This window comes from Rhinolophus ferrumequinum, chromosome 18 (assembly GCF_004115265.2).
Source record: "Rhinolophus ferrumequinum isolate MPI-CBG mRhiFer1 chromosome 18, mRhiFer1_v1.p, whole genome shotgun sequence".
Lineage (NCBI taxonomy): Eukaryota > Metazoa > Chordata > Mammalia > Chiroptera > Rhinolophidae > Rhinolophus > Rhinolophus ferrumequinum.
Window position 1 is genome coordinate 4,288,078 of NC_046301.1, and position 25,788 is coordinate 4,313,865.

General features: G+C 40.2%; 1 protein-coding gene and 1 long non-coding RNA gene across 2 annotated transcripts in view; one reads left to right on the top strand and one right to left on the bottom strand.

Moving 5' to 3' along the window:
- TNIP3 (TNFAIP3 interacting protein 3) overlaps positions 1 to 25,788 on the bottom strand; it is a 75,215-nt gene that overhangs the window by 38,501 nt on the left and 10,926 nt on the right. The window contains exon 2 of the mRNA XM_033133393.1: positions 9,274 to 9,394. Within this exon, the coding sequence (XP_032989284.1) occupies positions 9,274 to 9,384 (111 nt within the window). The 5' untranslated portion in view covers positions 9,385 to 9,394. The remainder of the gene's footprint in view (positions 1 to 9,273; positions 9,395 to 25,788) is intronic.
- Positions 9,318 to 25,216, top strand: LOC117037423 (uncharacterized). Its single transcript, XR_004425519.1, has 7 exons — positions 9,318 to 9,432; positions 19,524 to 19,597; positions 19,940 to 20,056; positions 21,498 to 22,580; positions 22,946 to 23,053; positions 23,976 to 24,165; positions 24,696 to 25,216. It is a non-coding gene; the product is annotated as an uncharacterized LOC117037423 (long non-coding RNA).

Below are 25,788 nucleotides of genomic sequence, written 5' to 3' on the forward strand. Positions count from 1 at the left end.
GAAGGAGAGGAGAGCATTCCTGCATGTGCCTACACTGAAAATACAAATTGCCTGAGAAAACAGAGTGGCTGAGATTTCCTACAGTCAGCTGGATTAAATTATCTTCTAAAAGACAGGACTGGGGTCCTGGATTTAAACTCATCTTAAAAACCAAAGAAAATGGTCATTTTGTGCGCGAGTGCTGTGGGTGGGCACATTTGATCTGCTTCAGGTGGAACTTCACAACCGCCCTGTGAGGTCGTCAGGGGAAGTATCTTTGATGTCAACAAGGATGAAGTTGAAGTTCAGAGACATTAAGTGACGTGCGCCAAAGTCACAACTTGACAAGTGGGTGACTGAACCCACTCCAGAACTCAGTCCCCCTGGCTTATTTACCCCAAAGAACCTTTTACCTGTGTGGCGAGACATGAATGATATAGCTGAAAATCATTGGACAAAACATCCTTTACTCGTCTGACACAGCAGCCTGAGCCATTAAGGAATATAATTCAGGCAAGGTTCAAGCAAATTGAGCTTTCTTAAGGACTGGAAAGGACTAGCTTGATATGACTGAGGTCCTTTTGAGACAAAATCTTAACTAATTGCCACCACTGCTTACCTAGAGACTAAATTCTACTGCCAGTCACTAGTGCTCAGAAAAGAGAAGCATAGCCTTGAAAAAGTGTAATCCTGTGTGTTAATTTAAACTTTGTCCTCTTTTCTGTGAGGACACCAGTCCCTGATCACTCAATATCAGCACAGATCCCTTGTTTTTCTCTTGAACTTTGCGTATGTGTTGTGCTCACCTTCACTCATGGGCGCTTCTTACAGTAAATATCGATTAGGGACCGTGGACTGGGTACTGTGCTAGGTACTGGGTTATAAAGATGAGCAAACAGACATGTCTTTCATGTAGTTTCTGTTTTTTGAATATCGAATCTGAAGATTAGAGGGACCTCTCCACTGATGATAAAATCCTTTCTGCACTTCATAATCATTAAGTGATTAGCTTGGACACCTCAAGTGTCCAAGACGCTACTTTCTTCCTGAGACAGTACGTTTCAACATCATGTCCTTAGATTTAGACACTACTTTTAAACAACCAAAAACTGTAATTATGTATAATAATGAAGAAAGAGCACATGCAGATAAAGATGGTTTAGAAACAGTGGGAGCCTATGGAGATGACTCAGTGGAAAGACAAATGATACAAATACTGTGTGTTGTCTAAAAATGAGCCTGGCTCAAGAGAAAATTCCTCAATAGGCTAGCCTGAAAATTTGCAGACATTGCTAACTGATCTTTAGTGATTAAAAAAAATTATTCTAAAAATTAAATCTTCCTTGCTGGAGAAAAAAAGAAAATAATCGATCTCACGTTTTCGCTGCTTATCCCAGAATCCCATAGGAAAACATATCTACATACTTTGTAGATCAAGCCTCACTCTCCCCACAAACACAAAATAAGCTGAAAAGAGTCTGGCACAACATTTCCTCTAGAAGGTAGATGCTGGAATAACATGAGCATCCTGTGAGAACTGACAGTGCCCATTTTGCTAACACTCTTCCCACACCCACGAGAGAAATTGTTTCTAACCAAACTAGAAATGAGAAGGCTTGCTTGACAAAGACTTGTAAAAGTATTAGATTTCAAAACCCAGCTTGGATTTGCAAGTCGCTATGAGAGGCCCAAGTCCTGCCACAAAGCTAAGCAGATCAAGAACCTAAAGAACACACTTGCTAAATATTTCTTACGAATGTGCTATTCACTGCATCTCCCAAGCCAAACATCTTGCTTCCTTAATATGGTCACGAGTTTACAAATTTCTTAACACAGAGCCTTATGTTATTCTTCTTTTTGCATAACAAGGAAGACATACCTAAAGTTTTGTTTTTGGTTTTTATTCAGATTTACTTACTGAAGTCATACAAGTCTTGGAGAAGACAACCAAAAGCAGAGTCATAATTCTAACAGGAAGGATAGTACTTTTGCTGCAGGTGCCTGTTCAGCAGAAACCCTGAGACTCCCGAATTCTCTTTCTTCTCTTTCTTCTCTTGGCAGGCTCCAGGGTGCCTTGGGTTCTTCTAATCACTTAAAAATTATAAGTCTATTATAATTTCCACCCAGACGTCACTCTTCACTTCCAGGCTTGGTGGCTTCCTCCTCCACCCTCAGTGGTGTTGTGCTGCTCCCCTGGCCATCCAAGTGACCTGATCTGGAGCTGCCAGGATTCTGACCTTCACTGAGGTGGAGGAATCGTCTGCCACCTACTGCTTACGTCTTCCAAAGGACAACCTGCATCTTTCATCTCGCTTGGAACCTGGGGCAAATCCTTCCAGGGGAGCGACAGACAACTTCTGAGTAAGAAAGGAAGTCCTGCTCAAAAGTGTATCCTATTTATCTACCAAGAGGGAGCCTGTTTATTGCCTCGCTTCTCCAGTCCTGTAGAACCTCCAGTCCTGTAGAACCAACAAAAGGATGCCTCTCCAAAGTTAGGAAGAGCTTTTGTCTCCCTTCTTTTTTCAGAGTTTTAATTCTTGTGTCTTAGAGTCCGATTTTAGCTTACAGACTGTGTCTCTTCCTGTGGTCCTGTTGATATACTTTACTATCAGATGGGGTTCAAGGTGGGCATCCCCAGCAAGGTCGCCTCCTGTGGGCGTACACCTGACAGCCATGCGTAGTGGGAGCCTGCAACATCTTCAGAATGAATGGAAGGAGGAATATGTCACACGTTAGCCATGGGATTAACCGAACCCTATGGGGATATTTTGGGAAATACAACCTCGTCTCTTCATGCACTTATCCATTTAGTTTTGTGGTGTGAATATACATTTAGAACTAGAAAACTAAAAACTAACAGCTGAGCTCATAGTTAAGAGAAGGCTACATAGCACAATGAAATGACTTGACTCACGCTGCCACTGTGCGTTTCAGATATCACGAGTGCAGCAGCTGAGCTGAGACCAGCCTTCTCCGTTCCAGGGAACAGGCAGGCAGTTTTTCTAGCCAACTATTCAAACATTCCCAGTGAAAAGGAAAACGATTCTCACATAACAACAGGACTTTTTTTTTTCTAACAACAAAAAACGATCAAAACATTCCACAGCTACCACCACTGAAATTAGTTAATGGGATTCAAAGAGGAGGGCAGTCATTGTATGAAAAAAACTAAGAAAAATTTGAGGCTCAGCTAATCCTACAATAGTAACAATAATAATAATAATAATGCATTTGTTTAGCTTTCTATACTTACAGAGTGCTTTCCTATTTTCACTCACTTTATATTCTTGTCAAAACCCATTTTACAGATGAGAAAACAAGATTTTGATCATAATTTCATTTGATAAAGAATAGCGAGTTTAACTTTCATAAAAAGGGAAATAAGAAAATGGAAACTGGACCTTATTTTTTTTTTTAACAATGTGGTTACAGAAAACGTGTGTCAACTTACTGTAGTTTGCAAGAAGTTTTTCCCTCATAATCTTTCACCATGTCATAAGTTCACATTATTCTCTGAGCCTTCCAAAGCATTTTCCCAAGGCTTTTTCCCTTGAGAAGAATGTCCAGCTCTAGAATGTGTCCCCAGTCACTGGAAAATCCTCCCTCAATTTGCACCAACGTTATTAAAAGCCTAGTTCTGGTGCTGTTTCTTAAAATCAGAAAAGCAAAATAGAATTCAAAGAGAAGACAGAGTTCCTACCAGTTTAATTAGGGGAGAACTTCTTACAGTTTGGACATTTTGTTCCCTCTCCCAATCTACATCCTTGTTTCCAGGCGTTACTGGAAATGGACTTGTTTGTTTCCGAAATATATTTCAAGCCTCCTATCACTTTCTTTTGTATTTGAAGACATACAATTATGGGGTCATAAATTAATGTTAACATATTAATTTTCTCACAGTACCTATTAGGACCATGGCTTGGCTTAGTGTAACTTACATTTAACACTCAGCTTGGAATCTTTATACTATTCTCATTTAAGCAATTATTTTTCCTTTGCCTACAAGACTTTCCATGCCCTTTGTTCTCCAACTTTCTACTTCAATGCTTCCAAAATATTGCAATAGACTGGTAGATTGTTCATGTTCATCAATAATGGTTTTCTATTTCCTCAAAGCAATGAGTCAGTCTGTTCATTTTCTCTTGTAGTAATTCTCCCTCTTTACTTATTCTCGGCAAAGATGGTTGAGCAAGATGGGAACTTGACATATGTCTCAGGCCCGTTCATTAAGTCATAGTTCTTTTATTCAGCAACACTCTACTCATGTCACAAAGTCATAAAGACATTCATTTCCTGTTTCTGGAAAGGGAGTCACCTTACTATTCACTTCACTCCGTGGGAAACAGAAGATGCCCTGTACCATCCCTGACATTGGCTCACCTTTGTCTCCTCAAAAAGAAATTTTCTTGCAGTGTTTCCGGTTCTGTCAGTATCTCAGTGAGAATGCAGAGTTTTTGTTTTGTTTTGAATGCAGGATTTCCTTCTGCAGAGTGCCACTGTGTTAACAGTAATTCAGCAGCGATTCCAGCTGGAAACGACGCTATATTTGCGTAAGGAATCCAATACCAGTATTTGAAGTTTCTTTCAGATGACAGTTGAGGAGGGAGTGCCAGAAGTCTGTTGGGATGAAGAGAGACGCCCAGGGGCTGTTCCTGGGAGACCTTACTCTAGGAGAGAGGTGAAGGCACGATGGCTTGATCCAAAGCTGATGCTTCAAGCCCAGGAAGGAGGGGTTGCTCTGACAACAGTGTCATTCCTGATACCAGCATGACCTCTGGCCCAGTCACCACATGGTCCAAGCGAGGCGAGGTTTTCCATCAAGACTGAACAGTATGTGGTGAAAAGTCATAGCACACGCAACTGCGTGGTCTTTGAAAGGATTATGGGGTGGCTAGGACATAAGGTGCATTGTGGGAAGTGGCAGATTTTACACAAAGCTTTACTTCCTATCCTGACACTAGAACTTTACAACTTTGTGAATTTAGGCAACATTTTCCAATTTCAATGAAGCTTGGTTTCCTCATCTGAAAAATGAGGATAAAGAGAGCGATATTTAAGTGTTGTCAATTTCAACGAAATATAAAATATTTACCCCCATACCTGTTATGGTAGGTACCCAACAATTATTAGATCTTCTAATGTTTTGTTTTAAACGTAAGTAGGGGCTAGATCATGGAGCACTTTATAGATCAAAACAAGGTATCTGGACTTTATGATGTAGGTAAAAGGAACCTACTTTTAATGTTTAGGCACTTGTGCATTCGCAAGATCCATGTTGGTAATTGTGAGTTAGTGTGAAGCAAATCTGAGGAAGGGCAGCCAGTTAGGCCTGTCTTAGGGGTAGTCTAGGCAAGAGATCATGAAAATCTGAACTATGGCATCGTAGTAAGAATGAAGGGAAAGGAGTAAAGTCCAAAGATACTATGAAGGTACAATAGGCACTAGCCTGCGAGTCCAGGGTGAAGGAGAGAGAGTGCCATTCTATGAATGGCGTCCCCTGGAGTTATTTATGCAGCATGTGACCCTGAAAGAATCCAGGATTATGCCCGAATTTGGATGACTGGGTGGATAATAATTCATTCACCAATGTAGGAGAGGTAGAGAGGGAAAACAAGCTGATTTAGCAGGAAAGATAATGAATTCACTTTAGAAAGTGCTGAATGAAATTCATGTGCACATAGAAGGAAGTATATGTGTCTGGAGTCATCAGCATACGTCGTGTGTTTAATAAGCCCAGGGCTATATACAGATCCCTGGGTAACACTGATACAGCACAGGCCGGCTACATGACAAGGAAAGATCCAAGAGAGAAGGGAGACGTCAAGGGGTTAACAGTACAGATGCCAGGGGGTCAGGCATTTGAATAAGTACATAGTGTCAAATGCAAGTGACAGGACAAGTGAAAGATCTGATGAAAATGACCATTGGATGTATCAAGATAGAGCTTGTCATTGTTGGACTAAGGAGCTAGAAAGTCTTGGATACGGTGATCAGTAAGCTTGGCTATGCTGTGTAAGACTGAGTCAGAACATTACCCGTAAAATAACATGGGGCCTTACACACGTAGAAAAGTCGAGGAGAGTTGAGCCTGTGGTGAGCTGGGAGAGGTGAGGAGGTACTGAGGACACAGGAGCCGCGCCCAAACGCTGTGTAGTGGGGGCCTTACGGCGTGGCGGCCTTCCCAGCCAGCTCGGTCCTCACGCCACTCAGCTCACTTCAGGGCTACCCCTCTTCAGTGTCTCTGCTTCCCAATGGCCACTTTGTATCTTCCTTAATTTCAGTAAACACTGGACCTCGTCTTGCAGCCTCTCACTCGCTGTAGATGTCTTTTCCTTGCACTTCATAAGGAAAATAAAAAAAAACATCAGCAAGGAACCTGCTGTCCTTTGCCTGGATGTGTGGAGTGTAGGAAAACGAGCAAATTTCATCAAGGAAGTGATCGAGGAAACAGTATGCTAAAGAGAGGTACAGGGTTCGATTAAGTCCCCCAACCAGAGGGAACTAATGACCGAGAGGATGGCAATGAGGAGGTCGACGAGGTCTTCACCATGTAAGAAGGAGCCCAGACAGAACACAGAATTGGCAGGGAAGTCAGCCATGAGCAAGAGCCGACCAGAGACTCTGGATCAGGGCGCTGGAGGGGCCTGGAATTCTCACAGGTAAGTTTCTTTCCGGGATTAGACGAGGTCTAGAGAAAAGCACCCATTTCCATGATAGAAGGAAGTCCTAACTGGAGTTAGAGGGATGTGTATGGAGGTTGGGAGTGGGGGTGTGATGAGGAGAGAGAAGCCTTCCTTGGCCCAGCCGTTAGCAGACAGACGTTTCTAACTCTGAAAAGGAAGATGACTTTTTCAGGAAGAAGTGTTTCTAAACAGGAAAAAACACATGTGTACAGAATACACACAGTACTCTCTGTTCATTAAATGAATGAGACAGACCAGGAATCCAGCCCACAGAGAGTCTTCCCTTGTACCTGGAGGTGTCTGCCTTTTTTAGGAACTGGGGTTACTGGTAGTCCAGGTGGACACAGTAGGGCGCACAGCTGTGACTACCAGGCAGAGTCCCTCAGGGGACCCTTGTAACAAGGAAATACTGGCCAATAAATGAGGAAGAAGGGGAGGAGATCCCCACGATGTCAAATCGGAGCTCTGTCCCTGAGATGAGTGAGGTGGTGTGTATTTTAGTGAAGATGCTTATCTGGATTGTCTTCAAAGTATAGTGTACATTTAACAGCACCTATAAAAAAGCTTGTGAGGCATGGAAAGCACACTGAAGAGGAAAGGCCGGGACTCAAATTTTGTTTCTGGTTTACAAGCCTTGAGAAAGGAGAAATCCTGAGATGCTGCTGGCTCCCACTAGAGAAAAGAAAACGTTGAGTTCCATGAATTGGACAAGTCGTAGCCTCTTCCTGCAGCCATCACTAGCCAGCTCGACGAGGCCCCCCTCCTTTGACTTCCCAATTAGCTGTGTGCCCCTGAGGACTGTGCTAACCAGGGGCTCCGTGGGACTTGCCGATGGAAGGCCCTGCATCGAACACGAGTAAACGTTATAGTTGCACAAGAAAGGAGAAGCCCCAGTGGCCACTGGAGAATTCGAAGCACATTTGGGAAGTCACATTTCACATGACTGGATGGCTCTGCATGTGCACTGAATCAAGAGGAGAATTTTTGTACATTTCTGAAACAGTCTCCATCTGCCTAGGCCTCTCTAAGTGGAGCTGACAAGCAGCAGTGCCTTTGACTGTGTCCACCCTGGGACCACGTGGAGATGGCCAAGCCGCTGGGCAGGATGCCCCCGCCTGGCCACTGAGCCCGGAGCCAGGTGGGAGTTATCGTCCTCACGTGTGGGTCGGTGGGCAGGCCCTTCGCCAGTGATTGCACTCAGGTTGCCAGTGTGAACAGACTACACACATAGGACTACACACAATGGTATATAATGATTCCATGCAGCTTTCTGTCCCATGCAGTAATCAAAGACGGAAGACATTTGAAAATAAGGAGACAGTTTAATGAGTATAGCCTAGAGATCTAATTCCAGTTGAACAATACATGTAGAAGGCACTAGCTCCTTAAGTTTCTCTCTGAAATTACTGGAGGGAAAAGGTTCAGACTTGGAAAGCCTTTTTCCTTTTATTGTTACCATGGCTAAATGTAATGCATTTATTTATTATTCAGCAAAGACTATGGCAGAAACTCTTTGAATATTAGCTTGTGAAGAATTGAAAGTATTAGGAACTTGCCAAAAGAAAAATTTTAAAAATGAATGAAAGGAAGAGGTACAGGGGTAGACACAACATATTAAGTGAAAAGGGATAAGTTTAACAAACAGAGTGTGTGTGTGTGTGTCTGTATGTGTGTGTGTGTAAGAGAAACACAGACTTGAAATGCTAAGAGGCTCTTTAGGAGCCGTGGAGATTTCAGAGGAGGTTTCAGAGGCACATCTACATTTAGTGAGGCCTGAGGCTTATGCGATTCCAGGGCCTCCTTTTATAGAAAAAGGTATAGATTTGTGAATGCAAATTAGATACAGTAGTAAATCCTTGTTCATTCGCTCCACAGTAAATCTGTCTCTACATGATTTTTATAGTTTTCTGTGCTAACTTTTCCACAATGAGCACGAATTATAATGAACCAAAGCAGAAGTGTAAGTTATGCAGATTTTTTAAATGTCAGACAAGTGTACTTACATTAAATTTTTTAGAAATCATTATAGACAGTTTTCACTTGGGAGAGCTACAGAGCTTAAGACTTTATGTTGTCATTTATGTCATTTATGCAGCATTTCTATAAAGTCATCCACAAAATCCCTAACTTGAGCTTACCCTTAAATTCTATTTGCTTACATAAAGCACCACAGACAAATATCTTGAGACAAGAGGAAATTCAAACAACGCTTTTAATCCGGAAAACCTTGCTTGTTCTTTTTAAAATGGACATGAACTATGCTGAGTTTAGTAACCCAGTGTAAGTAGGTTTACATAAACTGGGTTACTTCCTCCCGAAAAAGGAGTAGTCACTGCATTAAACATTCTAATTGCATGAGCTACTCCTCGCTTTCCTGTAGTGACAATTGCCTGGTGTCACTCTTTGAACTGCAAAGTGCTTCTGCCAAGGGTTTCTTTAGTAACAGGAAGTGACTGTGTAAGAGAACTTTACACTGGTTAGTTTTATCATCTCAGCATCAAGGAAGAACATTACTGTAAGTGATTGGGGGACTGTCCCCATCAGTTCTCCTCGGTGAACACACTGCTGAAGGGTGCCTTGAGACAAACTAGAAAGAAGGTGTTCTTCTTACCTGTAGAGAATGTGAACTTCTGTGACTCAGCATGGCCCTTGCGGCGACCCCTCTGGGATCAGGAGAAGCACTCCTCTCAATCAGATCCAGGATTTCATTGTCCAGCTCCATGCTTTCACATCTGCCCAGCGGGACATGGGAAAGTCACATTTTACAAAGGTAATGAGGAATTCTTCAAGGGGACAACGAGCTTGTGAATTGCATGGAAGTGTTATTTGTGTGTGGTTGGTAAGCTCTAGCATCCGCCATCTCTCCTCTCATTTTGGATTCATTTAGTCCTAAGAGCACTTTAAAGAATACTGGAGCTTAGTTTTCACTTACCTGCACATTTATACAAAGCGATAGAGTAAGATGCAGGCCAGTTTAGGGATTCTCACAGTCTATAACAATGACCAGGACTAAGCACATACAGGGAGCCGGCGTTTCACACATTTTCTCACTCAGCGGGCACAGCCATCTACTGAAGCATCAGTATTCCCTGCATCTTACAGATGAGCAAACTTGGGCTTAGGAAGTTCACCGCCTCACTAAGTTACACGACGCTTTCGAGGTGAAGACAACAACGGGACTGAGGGTAAGTCCCTTAACTTCTATGAACCCTATTGGCCTGGTTTATAACAAGAGGAAAATAGTGTTCCATTGTGAGGCTGTGAGTAGGACTAGTGATCACATAGGTACGATGGTTAGTTCAGGGCCAGAAATGTTGTAGGTGCTCAACATTGGGACCACCGTTCCTATCCTGAGAGCCTGGCATAGTTACCACACATTCTAACAAATGAGTTTGGGAAACAGGAACCATAAATTTAGTGTGTTGCTGAAAACAAAACAAAACAAAAAACTCAAAAAGCACAAAAACATTTCCATTTGGTTCAAAAGATAATCAGAAAGTTTTGTCACGCCTAAGGTAAAAGCCAGCCTTGTCACTTACTTGGGTTTATAATATCTTAGCAAATCTTTGAAATTATTCTTCAATATAAGAATTTAGTAGATGAAAATAGTTTTACATTTTGTTTCTAATTAGTGAAATTCATTACATTTCATTAGTGCCAATTGGTCTTAGATTTATTTTACAGAAGATAATGGTGTTTATCAAGGTTTGTTTCCTACACTATTACTAAAATCTTAATTTTTGGAGGCCTCAAAATTCTGACATTGAGTGGCAGACTTAAAGTTGGTAAACTCTGCTTGTTTTTTAAAACACTAAATAACTGCATGTAGCACAGTTATATTCCTAATATGTATAACATTATGACCCAAGTTTTGGTGTAGAGTAAATAAAAAGAAAACCACTCAAGCAAACTTGTCAACACAAGTAGAACAAATCCTAAATAATCTTGCCTTCGTTTTCCTGGGTACATATTATCCCCGCCTTGGGACCCAGTCCCTGATTCTACTCAGCTACTAGCCGAGGGTTATGGCTCCAGCAACCTATGCTCTGGGCCTGTCCCTTAATCATCCTTATTTTTCAGATAAGAAAATGGAGCCTCAGTGAGGTTAAGTCCCTTTTCTTCAGGTCATTTGGCTTACAAGGGGCAGAGTAAGGATGTACTCTGAAGCCCATGACTTTTTACCACTGGGCTGTTGGTGATTTTAGGAGTCGTCGATACAGCAGGACCATCGAGGGCTGTGTAGTTCACAAATAATTGGGTTTAGGTTTTCTATTTTGATGGACATTTCTGCTTTAATTCCAAAGAAAACAACTTACTATTGCCCACAATTGAAATGTAGAGGACTTCCAGTCAGAGGTTAGGTCAGGCTCGGGAGACAGGCTATGAGGATCAGATGTTTCACACACACCTGTCTTTTATGAGGCTCCTTCTTTTTTCTAGGTTGTGAGTTCTTGACAAAGATCCATGGATGGGATTCAGGGGTCCATGAATCATTCCAAATCAAATTAAATACAAAGTAACGTATGTGTTATATGCTCCTTGACTCTTTCTGAAGAAAGGGTCTATAGTTTTTATCAAATTCTTGACTTCCCCAAAAAACAAAAAATCACTGACCCAACCTAGGTTATTGTCATGAGTGACCACTTTAAAATCACATCTCATTGTGGCTTTTTTGTCTACGTATATACTTTATTTTTTTTTAACAAGGAGGAACTATGAAAATCCAGAAATGATTCTTTGAATCAAACACTATTACTAAAATCTTAATTTTTGGTGGCCTCCTTACTAAATTGCAAGTGAACAGAGAATTTAGAAGCAATATTGTTAGGCGAAGGGTTCTTCGAGATGAGGAGGACAGAATTCAGTGAAGTCCAGTAAATTCCTGTTGGACTCTTGGCTGATTCATCGCTTAGTTTAACGTACGTGGATATCAATCTCCTGGTTACCATCCATCCTTCCTACCCTTCACTCATAAGAACAAATCAACATGAAAAATAAGTAGAAATGATGTTAATATGATTTAGATTTTATCAATAGGATAGTAGGTTCAGCCAATGTGACATTGAAACTTTTTTTTTTTTTTAATATTTCCCCTAAGTTATGTATGTTGTGTGAGCTGTTTTCCCCTAAACTACCATCAGGAAGGCATGATCTGCCCAGTAACCCAGGCAGGCCCCAGAGAGAACGGGAAGAGGTGAACAGGCTGCAGGATTATCCAGGGCCCTCAGACTTTTATTACATACGCAGGGGTCTCCAGTACAGAGTCTTCTAAAAAATTACCCAGTAACGCACAGAATACAGCTTCTCTGTGAATGTCATTGTTTGGTAGGCTCATCCAAGGATCATTTAGTTATGTAAATGTTATTATTTGATTAGAGCTTAGACATTGTTGATTTGTAGACTTCTGTCTGGTAAAAAACAAAAAACAAAACAAGAAAAACAGATAATCTCCTAGGTTATTGTTTACTGCCTTGTGGGGCATTAACCAGTTTTGTATCTACTCTAACCATCTTATTCTAACATTTCTTTATTAAATTGCCTGCAAATACCCAACTCTTCAAATGCTCTTTGAATGAGCCTTCTTATCTTTCTGGATACCTCATTAATTAATGAGTTGAATTAAAACCGTGGACATATGTGCGTTTTATATTTGTTTGATATTTATGTTTTTAACTTTTCGTGCATCGCGTGTTAACCCTGCTGGAGGTCTATATCTTAAGACCCTTGAATTTCCCGTTGTTGGTAGTGATTGGATTTGGTTGTGAGCATACACCCCAAATCCACCAAACTCGGTTTGGATGGTTACATGCTATGGTTAGCTCATTACTACTGACAAGAAGTATAATTTCCTGAAGAAATAATCACATTCAATAGACAAACAGACAACCACAATCTTGGAAATAACTGAAGATGATTTTGTTTGTCTCCTGCATTTAGAAGACAGAGAAATGAGGCTTGGAGGGATTACATGAGAGAGCAAAGCCCGGGCAAGAATTGGGGTCTTTCGTGTGCTTTCCGCAGACACTCGCCCTCCTCAAGTGTCCATGTTTCCTCCCAGCCTGCTGCCAATGTCACATTTGAGGCTTTGATCGTACGTCATAAGCCAAGCCTCTTCAGAGGAGATGCTAGAGAACAAAGCACATTTTCAAGTATAAGACCAGGAAAAATCGATAGCCGGTTCTTCTAGAATGGCAATGCTTCCAGATGCTCAAATACCAGTAATTGTAGCCTTTGGTGACTCAGAATGAGAAGCGTTGTCTGAAACACCACCACCAGGCAGCAATGTTTAGGTTTTCCTTTGGTTGTTAGGATTAGTGCCCTGAGTATGCTCCTGGCTACTCGGGGGAGAAACAAATTACTCAGGAAAGGAAGCACTCTGCGTGTCTTTTAGATGAACAAGTCCTGGGGTCTGAATTATTTTAGTAAAGAGGAACTTTGTGGTTTCAGAAGGTAGTAGGACAGAAAAGGTTCGCTCAGAGAATTGTTACTGTAGTGCTGGCCTTTAGCAACAATAAATATTTCTAGAGTTTCACCCAAGGCCATGTGGTTTAATAATTTAGATAAGTGTCTAAAGCGGTCTTTGCCTGTCTGAAAGAAAACTGGGAGGATGGGGACATTTCTTATCAACAAGGACTCTGTTTCCCTCAATCTGCATTCTCTGCTGGATCCCCGTTTATTTCCTCTCTGTTGTTGTGATGCGCCAGGTCGCTGAACTGTTGCCAGTGGCTCCCCCGGGAGGAACATGGGCTGGAGCCTGCTGGAGCAGAGACCCGGAGCAGCTGTAGGTGCTGTTCAGGCCGCAGATGGTGAGCGAAGTTCTAGAAACCACTTCTGCAGCTGTCCACTGGGACAGCTTTGGCCTCCTCCTGGAACGCGCTGCCCGTGTACAACCCTCCCGTCCCAAGGGCACAGTGACATACCCAGACAGGTATTGTATCTGCAAATACACAGCTTTGACAGAAGATATTCCAAGACACGCACACCTTGGCTTTTTGCCTGGCTAAATGTTAGCCATTCTATAGTTCTCACCTTAACTGTGGGAGGGACACAGAACCCTATTGCATGGGATGCTCCAACTATGCGTTTCCATAGCAACCTGCGTTCCCCCATTACGCAGCTTGTTGCACTTTATTGTGATGGCGTGTTCGTGCACATGTGTCCTCTATTGGATTACAAAGCCCTGGAGACAGGGGCAGGATGCTTATTCTTGTATCTCCAGAGCCTCAGGGTGATTTGAAATATCTGCCAAGGGAACAAGTAGTTGCGAACAGCTAGATCTGAGGTCACCAAGGATAGCAGTGCCCTGAAGGAGGAGAAGCTCCTATTAAGAAGCTACCCGTGGGCTGCGGCTGCTCTTCAGGTGCAGCTGTCCACGGGACCCACGGGATTTCATCGTCCTCGTCTCAATACAGCTGCCTCTGGGAAAAGGAGCTGACAAAGGCTTAAGGGTGATGAGAACTGGAACAGGACATGCCCTTCTGCGACCAGCCATTGAGCTTCACGGGAAGCAGGGGTGTGGAGGCGTTTGGGACTTGAGAAGTCCTTTGCAATCAGTCTCCTGGAATTACACCCACAGTCAGGTTGACACCCGGAAGGAAACATAATAAGGCTAAAACCTTATCCAAAGGCAAGAATTAAGCACAATTCTCTCCTAACAAGCTGTCTGAGTTTTTAATAAGAGAAAAATGACATCCTTTTAGACCTCATGGCTGGGCTGAGCCTCAAGATCAAGGTGGGTGAAGAGGTGAGTTTCTCTACACCGGGCAGCGGGGACTCTTGTATGGAAAAGGGAAGAAAATGAAGAAATCACGCAAACATTGCTACTCTCCCTGCCATTCAAATGGCACCAAATGTACGCTTGACAGGGATACACAAACGACACAGCTTGATAGTTTCATGGGCCAGTAGGGTGTTTTTGTTGTTATTGTTGTTTTAATGTATCATCAATGTTGTTTATTTAAAATTTCGTTCTCTCTCAAAAACTATAAAAACGTCAATAATCTTAAAGATGGAGGTGATAGGAAACATACTTCTGATCGCATTAGAAACAAGTCATCGATTTTTCAAGTCGGGGAAACCTCAGCACTGACTCTAACAGCCGGTTAATACTTTTGCACCATTTCTCCGCAGTGCAAATAAACGCATTGATTTAGTGATGAACATCTGGAGAACAGAATTAAACTAGCTACACATGCACAGAAAATCATATATTTTATTGCTACTATTGAAGGGTGGCAAAATATGCCAGCCCCAATCGTGCCACTTCAACATAAGGATTATCCTGAGCTAATAGCACTTGAAAAAGAGCAGATGAAGGAAGAGTGTTCTGATCTTTTCTTCTTGCCAATGGGAGATAAAACTCCAGTGTGAAAGATGCGTCTCCTGTACCAGGAGCAAAGGAACATTCTAGTCATCAAGCATGCGAGAATTCTGTGCAAATAGACCTGGTTACAATAATTCTTATCTTCCTTTGGCGTCACCCATATATGTTTTACTTTTCCACAAAAGCTTCTCTTTGTTCAACCTAGTATAAGAGCACTTAGGTTTTTTTTGGGGGGGATCTTCATTTTCATAGGAAGATTCCCATGTCTCAGAAAACTTTAATTTGTATGCTTTTCTCTTGTGAAACTATCTTTGGTTACAGAGCCCCAGCCAAGACCTAAGACGAGTAGGGAAAATAATTATTTTTCTGTCACTAAAAAGGATTTATTCCCCAAAAAGAAAGGATCACAATTTTGTGTGTGCAGGCACAATGAGCCATGAGCACACTGCTAGAGAAAAGAATTTTTCTCCCTTATAATGTTCTTGGCAATAAGCATTTCAACAGGAACATTAAATAATATGTTTTATAGTTGTGTCTATATCAAAAAAGCAAGGGAATAATTTAGGTCTGATATACTCTTCTGATAGATCCACATTCTTGTGTCAACTATAGTTTTTTTTTTAAATTTATCAAACTATATCTCTCAAATCTCTACACAATACCGAGTTGTGACATCGTCTAGGAAGATTTGGAAGACCAAATTTTGAGTCATTCTAGTAATTATAATATTTTCCCTAGTATCACAGTGATATTTATTGCCTATGGATTTAGGTAAAAATCACCACAAATAAAACAATATCGTCTTAAAACTATTCTCTTAAATCAATATTGTTTAAGCTAAATTTCTTTGGGACATATATTTGAAAGCACTTTTTTTAAGGAACAGCATTGATAAAATAATTTTATTGAAATTTATTTAAATTATAGCAAAAATGATGAGGAAGAGAGGCTTTTAGTAACTATGTGTGAGGTATTAAGTAATTTAGATGCCATATACGTGGGAGCCGTATAATATTTTTATAATAGTAGAAATAGTTTACCTTTGTGTTTAATTGATCATTAAATACTGTTTACCTACACTATTAGTTTAAATGTGAGTTTTTCACAGATGTTTTGGAATTTCATTTCTAGATATAAGTCTTGGTTTAATCTATCAGCAGGTTTGCTGGTTTGGGTTCGCAGAGGAACGTACAAAGGTACAGAGCCAAGAGAAGGCTGACAAGTGACATGCTTGCCAGTCTCAGTCTACACCTGATTCGTCTATGGGTGTTGAGGAAATAATGGAATGAATGAGGAAGACATCCCCTCTGTGTGAGTTTTTTGAGAGATTTCAAAACAGCTTCACCAAAAGTCACAAACTGACATATGGCAACTTAATGTCTTTTTAAGCCTTCTGATGACATATTCCCAGTTCTTTCTCCCAGCTGATAAAGTGTGAGTCATCTTTTGCCAGATCCCTTGCATTAGCTTTGTCAGAGGTTAACATGCTGAATCAAATCATGGTCAGTTATTATAATGTGTAGAGTAAGCCTATGTATTTAAGGCGAAGGCTTCTGGAAACCTTCTACGGAGATTTCAATCGGTTCATTTGCAGGTGGAAATGTTGCATTATTGAATGATGCCTCTAGAGGGCACTCTGCATTCAGTTCCGGTGAACACTGGTTTCTGATCATTGCAAAGGTTTTCATTTTGAATTTTGAGTTCAGGAGAGTAGGGGGACAATTGTGTGGTGTACACATGTGTAGTAATTGTAGTTAAGTTATTTTGTGTTACTTATTTTAAAACTTTTGATAAAAATTATATTTCTTTTTAATCGTTTTTTTATGTTGTACTGTTGTACTCATTGTTTAATATTAATGTAACATATTTACACTAAATAGCTTTCTTCCTATTGGAGGTGGCAAGTTGATTTTGTTAAAGATTTCAGTAGTCCATATTCATTCTTTTTTTTTTTTTTTTTTTTTTTGCGGTGTTCGTATGGATGTGAAATTGATGAGCTTAGAATTTCTTTTTGTGCCAGAAATTAGGAAGTACTCAAAGAATTTGTTTAAAATGCTACCAATTAAATCAAGATAAATAATGATAAGAATGCATTATAACTTGTTAAATGAAATAGGAATTTGCTAAATTATACTTATAAAAATTTTAAATAAATACCAGTGGGGACAGGGAACATCTTTTCTTTATATTGGAATGCCTACTAATAAATGGAGAAGAAATTATGGTATTAAGAAATCACTACTTGGCAGCCATCATAGTAATAATTCAAATAAGAAATATCAATGGATGCTAAAACTAGTGGCTGAAAGTTTGATGAGGAGTAGGTATTTACACAATTTCATGGGATCTCCCTCCCCCAATACTTAGTGAATACTAAAGGAAATATTAAAAATAACTTTATATTGGATTATCTTGGCAGAAAATAATCAAATGATAAAATAATCTGTAATGAGAAAAATCCAAATTGACCATCTGATAGGATGCATTAAAAAAACATAGCTTTACATCTGTGATATTCCTGCCAAAAAATGCATCATCTGAATCTAATTATGAGGAAATATTAACAAAAGCAAATTGAGAGACATTCTGCTGAACATCAGGCCTATAATTTTCTAAAGTGTCAGGTCATGAAGGTCAAGCAAAGACTGGGGAGCTGTACAAGCTTGAAAGAGCCCAAACACCATGAAAACGAAAGGCAATTTATTATCCTGAAATGGACCTTTTTTCCCTATGAATGACATGAACAGGATAATTGGGAAAAAACTGAATGGGTTTGAGAACTAGATGGTAGTCTTGCATCTGTGTTCATTTTGTGATTTTGATGTGAAAGGGATCAGGATATGCCACCCCCTAACAGGACACTTTGACATAAGGATTATCTTGAGCTGAAGGCAATTAAGACTCAACAAATGCATCCCCTGATCTCCCTATGGCATGACATCAATTGTCCTTTGAGGAACTGGCATGAATATTGCCCCTCTCCTGTACCAGGATGTGAAGAGTGACTCTTAGCACCAAGATGAGTCTGCATGAGTGACCCTTACTAAAGTCTCTCATCTTCCATCGGTTCCTCCATGCATCTCCTAGTCACTTCCTACGGTTCATTGTCCCTTGGAGCCCAAACCCTCTTTCTTTTGTTAAGAAGGTTATATGATCTCCCAAGTCTGCTTCTTTGAGTTTCATTTCTTTCCTGTGAACACCCCTGCAAATAAACATGTTAATAAATGTGTGTTCCCTTTTTCCTGTGAGTCAGTCTTTGTCAGTAGATTAGCAAGCCCCTGACCCTGAACCTAAGGGTAGAGGAAAAGTTTTCCTTCCCTGATTGATGGTTATCTTATGGTTACTTGGGAGAATGTTCTTGGTTGTAGGAAAAGCACATTAAATCATTCAATGGTAACTTACTTTTGAATGGCTCAGGGGAAAAAAAGATCTTTGTACACTTCTTAGAAATTTTTGATAAGTTTGGAATTATTTTAAAACTTAAAATGTACTTAAATTCTAAACCTTAAAAATAAAATTTGATTTGACACTTAAATTATCTTATGCTCAACGTAGCAATCATTTTATAAAAAATGAAATTAACCTTCCATTATGTAGCAGAAACTAAAACGGAAACCAATAAATCTTCTTTGAGATTTGTGAAATTTGGGTGAATCAAAACAAAGAAAAGATAATTTAGTGTATTGTTTTGCTTTTCTAAAAGAATGTGGAAGAAGAGCATTTGTGTGAATCAATTTACTCTGATGTTCTCTGTTCTAGCCCAAGGATTCCAGAAAATAAAATGAGCTATTTCCACATGACATTCAAAACCCAAATAGGAAAAAAGCGAAAGCATAGAATAAACAAACAAAACCCCAAACCTGGAGAAAACTTTTGCTCTGTAGTGGCTGGCATTTTACTCGCCGCCACCCCCTGCCCTCACTCCCACCCGCCTCCCCCCATGGATATAGAATAAACATACAAGCTCAGCTGAAATCTTCAGATTATGGAAGCCTGCCTTTGGAAACATGGGTTAGTACCCAAAGCCATGCACAGTTGAAAGAAACTAAAACCCAGAAAGACTTTTTATCAATTAATTCAATAAATAATTCTTTAAAACGTTTTGGTGGAATGCCCACTAACCTTCAGAACCAAGCAAGCCTATATCCTCATGATTTAGGATGAGATTCCAAAAGAAAGAAATGTGCATAAAAGGGGATATTTTCCCCTTAATTAATTACTTTTTTTACGCAATTATACGACCTTTGACATCAAAGAACACTGCTGATATTTAAAGTGGACTTTTATCACAGTATTATTTTTTTGACAAAAGCTATAAAAGAAAACCATGGACCTTGTCTATTTATTTCTGACTACAGAGGATGGATCATTTATTCCTAAGTGAAATGGAAAAAAATACTGGCTACTTTTTGTTTGTTTTAAAATGCCAAACCATTTAATTCAGCTGGGAATTATCCAGGGTCATGAGAATGTGAAAACCAGAAAAGTGAATGTTACTTGGTATAAAATCGTTTTTTGTTCTTCATCTATCTTTGCAGAATTGACATAAAAACAACTTTAGAATTTGTATAAACGCAACTGTGCAAGATTAGAAGAGAAATTCCTAAAGCTGGTAAGTCAGATACCTGGCACCAGAAGCACATGTCACAGAGAACTGGCATTCCAGAGATCAGATGGGGAACAAATGATGTCCAATGGGATGGGAGGGGTAGCATTCCAAGCAAAACCAGGGACTGGCTGGTGGGTGAGGTGACAGTGTTTTCATAAGTGCTGACAGGTTGGATGGGAACCAGTGTCATTCTACTAAAGAAATGACATTCACCCACACTCATCTGTCACTTGTTGAAATGGGACAAACACGCGTCCACCGGGCCAGGCTAGTCCCAGAGATGGCAGAACTCACTGACTGAGCCGGGCACTGCACCAGCTGTTGTCTGTGCTGTGCCTCTTTCAGTCCATAGAAGGCCTTCCTGAGGTGGGAACCGCCTGCACTGGCAGAGTGAGGAGACGGAGGCTCAGAGATGACACACCTGGCAGCTCTCTCCAGTAGCATTTGTGTCGCTTGCCAAAGGTAAATGATTAGAACAGGTCAACTAGTGATACTAGTAGAGGTAGATTTAATAAATAATTCTTTATTCCATAACAAGGATGGTTTAAAAAAAAAACACTGTAAGCAAAGTAAGAACTATATACACGATTTGGTCTTGAAGACCTAAAACTCAGGAAATAGTACAAGAACTGTGTGTGGGTGACTATAATGGAGAGCTCAACACAAATTCAGAATTGCACTGAGGTTTGCAAAACCAAAGAATCGGTCAGACTTATTTGTAGAAAAATGAAATTACAAAATACCCAGGGGAAAGTATTTAGTTTTGATGATGAAAAAAATTAATAATTGCTTGAAAATATATACATTCATATCAACTATAAATATGAACACCTGGGAAAGTCAAGTCTCAGCAAATTCTGAATCAATTAATAGGGATAACAAGTATTTTAATCTTTTGTAATAAAGACTTGTATAATAATTTTTATAATACAACTTCAATGTAGACTATTTAGAATATAGTCATAGTGGATATACTCTAGTTTCTTTATATGCACATATGTATTTTTGTTCATTGGGATTAGGGGTATGTTTAGTAAAATATAAATGTAAAGCTTTACTTTTTCTGATGAAGGCATTGTCAGAGTATTAAAGGCCTTTCCTTTAGTAAAGAGAGCCACGGATAAAACAGGAATTCAGCTGAAAGCACTCAAGAACAAACACAAACAGACTTGGCTCAAAGTATGCAGCTTAATGAACTTTAATAAAATAGAACATTTAAGTGCACCAAAGACAGGCAAAAACCAGCTAGAAGGCAGTGAGGCTCCTGGGGAATGTACAAGTTGGACTCACAAAGGACGAGCAGTGGTGTTCACCGTTAGGACACTTGATTTTCTACTTATTGTTGAAGATTTGGAGTATTCCTTAACACCTAAGGCCAAGCTCAAGTACACATTGGATTGATTCTAAGGCTAGCTGTGAAGAGAACCAAACAAAAAATTGGGACTCACCCAAGAATTCGAAGGAATTTGAGAGAAAATTTAGGAATCTTCCTCAAAATAAAGTTAACTACCGTGAAAGAGAAAGAGTATTGCTAACATTATTTTAATTAATAAGAAGAGCCATATAAGAAAGTCAAAAGGCTTATCAGTGAGCCGGGGCATTTCATGATATAGATTCACTAATATGAAAGTAAACTATGGAAAGAAAAGTTTCTATAAGGACAAATCTTGCTTGGCTGAAAAATATGCATGTGAAAACTTCACTAAGATTATTGACAAAGGCAATTTTTAAAACTGAGTACATATAAAAATGATTTGTCATGCTTTTAAAAGTAGATGCCAGGAAAGAACTAAAAGGTATGGATAATAGACATATTTCTGGATGAGTATAAATACTTGGTGTGTCTCAGAGACCTGGGCTGGGAAATATCTCATTTTGTTTTTTGTTTTTTTATAAATTGCAGGATAGAGAATGTAAACAATGACATTTTTAAAGCCTTTCAAACCAAAATGCTTAATAAGAAGAAATGAACCATAGGGAAGGATACACAAGCTTATGGGACTAGGCTGAAAAGTAGTACATGACCGTCATGGTGAATAATTGTATTCAGAGAAAACATAACCCAAAACATACACATCTGATACTATGGCCTCAACTTTCAGCTACAAAGAAGTTTACCAGACACTGCAGTGTTTGCTTAGGAATTCGTTCTCCCAGTGCTACGGAGGTAAAAAAGCAAAACAAAAAATGACTACATTTTACCATTCAACAAATAGGTATTGAACATCTGGTAGTTCCAGACACTCTTCTTGGTGGTGGACACATTATGTGAATGAACAAGGCAGGAAAAAAGAAGGCTCTGCTCCCGTGCAGCTGACATTCTAGGATTTCTTGAAAACAATGACAACTGTAATATTATCCTGCCTCTGAACAAACGTACAGTGAATTTGCTGTCAAGTCAACTACCAATCACGTCTCAGAAGACCTATGAGGGCCAGCTATGCTCATCAAGACCATTAATTGCCTTCAGGTAACTAAAAATGTAGTATAACTGGAAAATATAAGTAGGTTCAAAGAGAGTGTTCACGAAATCATGGATATGTTATGAGAACAACTCCTCTGAAAAGTGACTCTGATCTGCAATGTGACCCTAACGTTTTACGTCATTAAATACACGCATAGCTCTGAGGTATTTTCAATTTTTAAAATAAAAATGAAGAATTGGGAAGAGTACTACAAAAGACATTATCTTAATATGTGAAACTCTTAAAGAGATCATTTATAAAGCGTGGAGAGCCTCTGTGATGGCTAGAGATAGATACAAAGATGTAAAAGAAATGAAGAAGTTTATCAACTTTAAAACCAACCAAACAAAAAGACTTGAGAGAATGCAGATGCAACATTCTGGCGGGCCCACCTGGGAGCATCGTGCAAGGATAAGAGGAGATGGCTAGTTCGAACCAACGAAACAAAGTCAGAAAAAGAAGATCTAGAGGAAAGGAAACCTAGAAGTGCTCATGGAAATGGGGAGTGGCATGGCCTGGAGGTACCAGTAAGGGGTGAATGCACAAGCTAAGAAAAGTTTAGTAAAATACTTGTACTCTCGATAGGCTATTGAGCCGATAGATACATCAGTAAGGCTCGCTGAGAAATTGATAGCACTTTTCATTTAGAAGTAAAAGAACTGGGGCAGGGGGCTCTAAGCTTAGAAATACCCCTGCCTGGCAGAAAGAAATAGGCAGAGGACACAAGGACCCCACACTTCCTGGCCGTGAATTGGGGTCAGTGGGATAGAAAAGCAAGGCAACTGGGAACCAGTGATTAAAGATTTCAACCCGTAACAAGCTGAGAGATGTGAGATAAAATTTATACCTGAACTGATTTTTATCTCCCAAATTCCCCCGAACTCAGTGGGAGCAGACTGGGTGGCTGGAGAAGAATGTCTCAGAGGAGAGCAAACAGGTCACGTCAACCCAAACTACAATGTCCAGAGCAGAAGTGCCCCTCCGACACCCTCAGGTAAGACAGGAAATGAAAGAAGCTTAATCTGTCCGAGGTGGCATCAGAGGTCACTTGTCAGGGGAGCTGCCTGAGTTGCTGTGTGAAGCACTTCCCTCAGGAGACAAGGGAAGGCTGGGTGTCATCCATTCTCCCCTCTAAGCCAGCAGCTGTCTTTTGGGCTGCACCTGTTTCTCAGGTACACAAAGGCACCCCAGGGGCCAGTGGTGCCCAGGTGTCCCCTCAAAAACCACCGTTATGGCAGAACCCTTACCTGACAACACTGGGGTGGTGATTGGCACTGCTTCTATGAGTAGGTTGAGACATCGCAGCCACTTTGCTGCCCCCAACGGGCACACACACACTAAAGGAACTTCCTCTTGCCTTGTTCTCACCCAAAGAGATAACACCAACCAGACCTGAGAGTGAGGGTTTTCACCAAGAAGACACTATAAAAACTGCAAATGCCCTCGGCATAATCTGCAAGTAAGAAGAGGACTCTTTACACAAGTCCAAGCTTTCTCAAAAACTTTATAGTAGTCTTTATTTAGACCCAATTTCTCAAAACTGTACCTCGTTAGAACTTGTCAGGCTGAGGGGTTTTCCACACTCTCTGGCAACGTTTTTCATCTTTACACAGAGTCTGGGCGGCTGGCAGGCCGCTGGCAGTCCCCGCGTGCAGAGACCCCTGTGCCTGTCGTGCCCTGACCGGCTCGCAGCTCCCCACGCACTTGGTAACCACCAAGGAACTGCTGATTAGAAAACATTCTTTCCCTATGACAGCACAGTCTCCTGCAAAGAGAAGTGTGGCTGACACTGCGCAATTGATTGAATGATAGGGAATGACTGCCAGCAAGGAGGCCGTTGGCTGCCCTCTCCTCAACGTGTTTTGTTTGCTTTGGTTTTTATTCCCTCAGACAGCTTTTGGTTGCTTTTCATCCAGCAGATTTCTGGAACCCCAGCCCAACTGGCCATTTCGAGTCCTCTGCTCAGGCTCTATTAAGAAAACAAAACCAAAACTGTGCTGGAGAATAAAGTATCTCAGGTGGAACGAAACCAGGAGGGAAGCGTCCCATAGTGAAACTGGCCCTTTGGATGTGCTCGGTGAGAGTGAAAGTAAAGGTCATTTTTTGGTAAGAGACTGAACATTAGTAAAAGTGGAAATGTATGTAGGGGAGAGTGGAGGAGTGGAAGGTCAGGGGGGAAATTTCGTGGCTGCAATAACTGGTTAATTTGTGAATGGACTCTAAGCCACGTCAGTGGATGCTTCTGACAAGCTTGGATGAGTAGGGGGCAAGAGAGGAAGTTCTGGGGTGTGAGGAAAGTCCAGAAAACATGCTCATCAAATGTTCCACAAAAGGCGACAATTGGTTAGCCATACTGATGCTTTCTTTAGTGCTTGAAAGGACCATAGGAAGACTTGCCACAGAAACCATAAGGCCGCCCCATGCAAAATGGTGTGTGGTCACTCACCTGCTTCTGACAACAGGCTCCAGAGTAGGACATCTGGTTAGTAGGCATTGTTTTGTGTCTCACGTGCTTAAAATTAGTTCCTAAGCATTACTGTGTATGCTTCAAAACCTCCAGAACTAAAAATAATAAGCTTTCTAAGAGGAAAAGAAACATTATGGTTCCTACTGTGAGGTCATGATTTTTGCCTTAGGTAAATTTAGAGCGGGAACGTTTTTTACAAGAGGTTTCCAGATGAACCTGTCATTGCTTCAGGCGATACACACATCTGTCTCCACACTGCTCTCCCAACCCTGTGTCCTCATGGAAAGAACCCTGGACCTGGAATCTGAAGATCTAGATTCTAGATGTGCCTCTGCCTCGAACTGGCTGTGATGTGAGCAAGTACTTAGCTGTTTCCTTGCCTCGTAGTTAAGCATCCATTCACTTATTCAGGTGGCCATATACCGAGACCCTACTATGTGCAGGAGGATCTCATCTTCCTCATGTGTAAATGAAAGGAACTACCCTAGGTCGACTCAATGTTAAAACCATATAACTCATTTTAAATGTCACCTTTTTTTCTTTTTGAGAATTGAGATAAAAATCAAGGTCCTCTGACATGATACATAAGCTTATTATGTACTTATCAAAGCACTGGGCTACGTATTTTCAAATAATAGCCTATATATTTTTTCATTATATTTTTACACTATAAAAGTATGCCCATTTTTCCAAGCAAACAACAGAGAAGATAAAAAGCAAAAGTTAATACTCTTCCCTCAGTTCCACCTGACTATGATAATTAGTATTAACACCAGTATTCCATATTTTTATGTATGCTCAAAAAAATGTAAGTATATATGGTATTTATTTCCTCCTTTTCTTTTTTTGAAATAAAAATATAGTCATATTATATATTAATCTGCTAATTGTTTATTTTTCATTTCTCTAAACATTCTTCCAGGTTCATACATAAAGCTCTCGCCAATGATTTTTAATGACCAAATAATATTTGAAAATTATGAATAGACCAAATTTATTTAATTATTTCCCTATGATGGAATATCCGTTTTTTTAATATTTTTTTCTTTTTAATGTCATTATAATCAACGCTATAATAGAAATATTTGTCTAGATATTTTTTCACATACTGGTACTTTATTTACATAGAATAGATTTACCGAAGTTAGTTTGTCAGGTCAAAGGATACAAGCGTATAAATTTTTAATTATGCTTCTAGATTACTTTCCAAATTTGTATAGCGCATTTCATTTCTATCAGCTTTGTGTAAAAATTTTTAATTT